This window comes from Petaurus breviceps, unplaced genomic scaffold (assembly GCF_028583685.1).
Source record: "Petaurus breviceps papuanus isolate PSGF00001 unplaced genomic scaffold, PetGlider_PUasm1.0 90865, whole genome shotgun sequence".
Taxonomy (NCBI): domain Eukaryota; kingdom Metazoa; phylum Chordata; class Mammalia; order Diprotodontia; family Petauridae; genus Petaurus; species Petaurus breviceps.
Window position 1 is genome coordinate 14462830 of NW_027187367.1, and position 2422 is coordinate 14465251.

The 2422-nt window shown below is 38.9% G+C and overlaps 1 protein-coding gene across 1 annotated transcript; it reads left to right on the forward strand.

The window, feature by feature from the left end:
• The first annotated feature begins 552 nt into the window (after window positions 1–552).
• On the forward strand, window positions 553–1824 carry LOC138150161 (glyceraldehyde-3-phosphate dehydrogenase-like). Its single transcript, XM_069073609.1, has one exon. The coding sequence runs from the start codon at window positions 616–618 to the stop codon at window positions 1615–1617; it is 1002 nt and encodes a 333-aa protein (XP_068929710.1). The 5' UTR covers window positions 553–615; the 3' UTR covers window positions 1618–1824.
• The last annotated feature ends 598 nt before the right edge of the window (window positions 1825–2422 follow it).

Sequence of the window (2422 nt, forward strand, 5' to 3'; positions counted from 1 at the left end):
GATCAAAGTGTATTATTCTTGTGATAAGTTGCTGTAATCTTTTTGCTAACATTTTATTTAAAAATTTTGCATCAATATTCATTAGGGAAATTGGTCTATCATTTTCTTTCTCTGTTTTGACTCTTCCTGGTTTAGGTATCAGTACAATATTTGTATCATAAAAAGAATTTAGTAGGACTCCTTCTTCACCAAGTTTCCCAAATAGCTTATATAAGTATTGGAATTAGTTGTTCTTTAAATGTTTGATAGAATGTGCTTGTATATCCATATGACCCTGGAGATTTTTAGCTAGTTCATTGATGGCTTGTTCAATTTCTTTTTCTGAGATGGGGTTATTTAAGTATTTTAAATTTTCCTCTGTTAATCTGGTCAATTTATATTTTTGTAAATATTCACTCATTTCACTAAGATTGTCAAATTTACGGGCATACAACCGGGCAAAATAATTCCTAATTATTGTTTTAATTTCTTCTTCATTGAAGGTGAATTTGCCCTTTTTATTTTTGATACTGGTAATTTGGTTTTCTTCTTTCTTTTTTTAAAATCACATTGACTGCGGCTTTTCTCCTAGCTTGGTGCCAGGTTCTACTGCTTAAGTCGCATCCCTGAAACAAGATGGTGAAGGTCGGAGTCAATGGATTTGGCCGTATTGGGCGCCTGGTGACCAGGGCTGCATTCACCTCAGTTGGAGTAGACGTTGTGGCCATCAATGACCCCTTCATTGACCTCAACTACATGGTTTATATGTTTCAATATGATTCCACTCATGGCAAATTCAAGGGCACTGTCAAGGCTGAGAATGGGAAGCTAGTGATCAATGGAAAAGCCATTACCATCTTCCAGGAACGGGATCCCACCAATATTAAATGGGGAGATGCTGGAACCGAGTATATTGTAGAGTCCACTGGAGTCTTTACCACCATGGAAAAGGCTGGGGCTCACTTGAAGGGTGGAGCCAAGAGGGTCATCATCTCTGCCCCTTCTGCTGATGCCCCAATGTTCGTGATGGGAGTGAACCATGAGAAATATGATAATTCCCTTAAGATTGTCAATAATGCTTCCTGTACCACCAACTGCTTGGCCCCCTTGGCCAAGGTCATTCATGACAACTTTGGCATTGTGGAAGGACTCATGACTATAGTCCATGCCATTACTGCTACCCAGAAGACAGTAGATGGCCCCTCTGGTAAGCTGTGGCGTGATGGGCGTGGTGCTGCCCAAAACATCATCCCTGCTTCCACTGGTGCTGCTAAGGCTGTAGGCAAGGTTATTCCTGAGCTGAATGGGAAGCTCACAGGCATGGCCTTCCGTGTTCCTACTCCCAATGTATCTGTTGTGGATCTGACCTGCCGCCTGGAGAAACCTGCCAAATATGATGATATCAAGAAAGTGGTGAAGCAAGCATCAGAGGGACCCTTGAAGGGCATCTTGGGCTACACAGAGGACCAGGTTGTATCCTGTGACTTCAACAGCAATACTCACTCTTCTACCTTTGACGCTGGCGCTGGTATTGCCCTCAATGACCATTTTGTCAAGCTCATTTCCTGGTATGACAATGAGTATGGTTATAGCAACCGTGTAGTAGACCTCATGGTCTACATGGCCTCCAAGGAGTAAAGTGGAAAGCCATGGATCTTCATCCCCAGCCAAAAAGAGGAAATCCACCACTGGGGAGCCCACATTCCTAACCTGTGTTCCTATACTAGGGACCCCATGTCCCATTCACATCCTTGTTCCAAAGCACCCCTGTAGTAGGGGGAAGAAGTCCAGAGTCCTGTATTGTATACCATCAATAAAGTCAACATATTCAGTGCAAAAAAAAAATCACATTGACTAAAGGTTTATCAATTTTATTGTTTTTCCCCATAAACCAGTTCTTAGTTTTATTTATTAGTTCAATACTTTTCTTAATTTCAATTTTATTAATCTCTTCTTTGATTTTCAGTATTTCTAATTTGGTATTTAAGCAACTATTTTCAATTTGTTCTTTTTCTAGCTTTTTCAGTTGCATGCCCAATTCATTGATCCCCTTTTTCTGTATTTTATTCAAGTTATCATTCAGATATATAAAACTTCCCCTAAGAAATGCTTTCCCTGCATCCCATAAGTTTTGGTCTGTTGTCTCATTGTTGTTATTCTCTTGAATGAAGTTATTAATTGTTTATATGATTTGTTGTTTTACCCATTTATTCTTTAGGATTAGATTACTTAGTTTCCAATTAATTTTTAGTCTATCTTTCTGTGACCCTTTATTACATATAATTTTTATTGCATCGAGATCTAAAAAAGATGCATTTAATATTTCTGCCTTTCTGCACTGGGTTGTGAGGTTTTTATGCTCTAGTACATTATCAATTTTTGTGTAGGTACCATATAGCACTGAGAAAAGGTATATTCCTTTCTATTACCATTCAGTTTTCTC

Coding starts and splice junctions, on each gene's coding strand:
- LOC138150161 (XM_069073609.1), top strand. CDS start 616: ATGGTGAAGGTCGGAGTCAATGGATTTGGCCGTATTGGGCGCCTGGTG.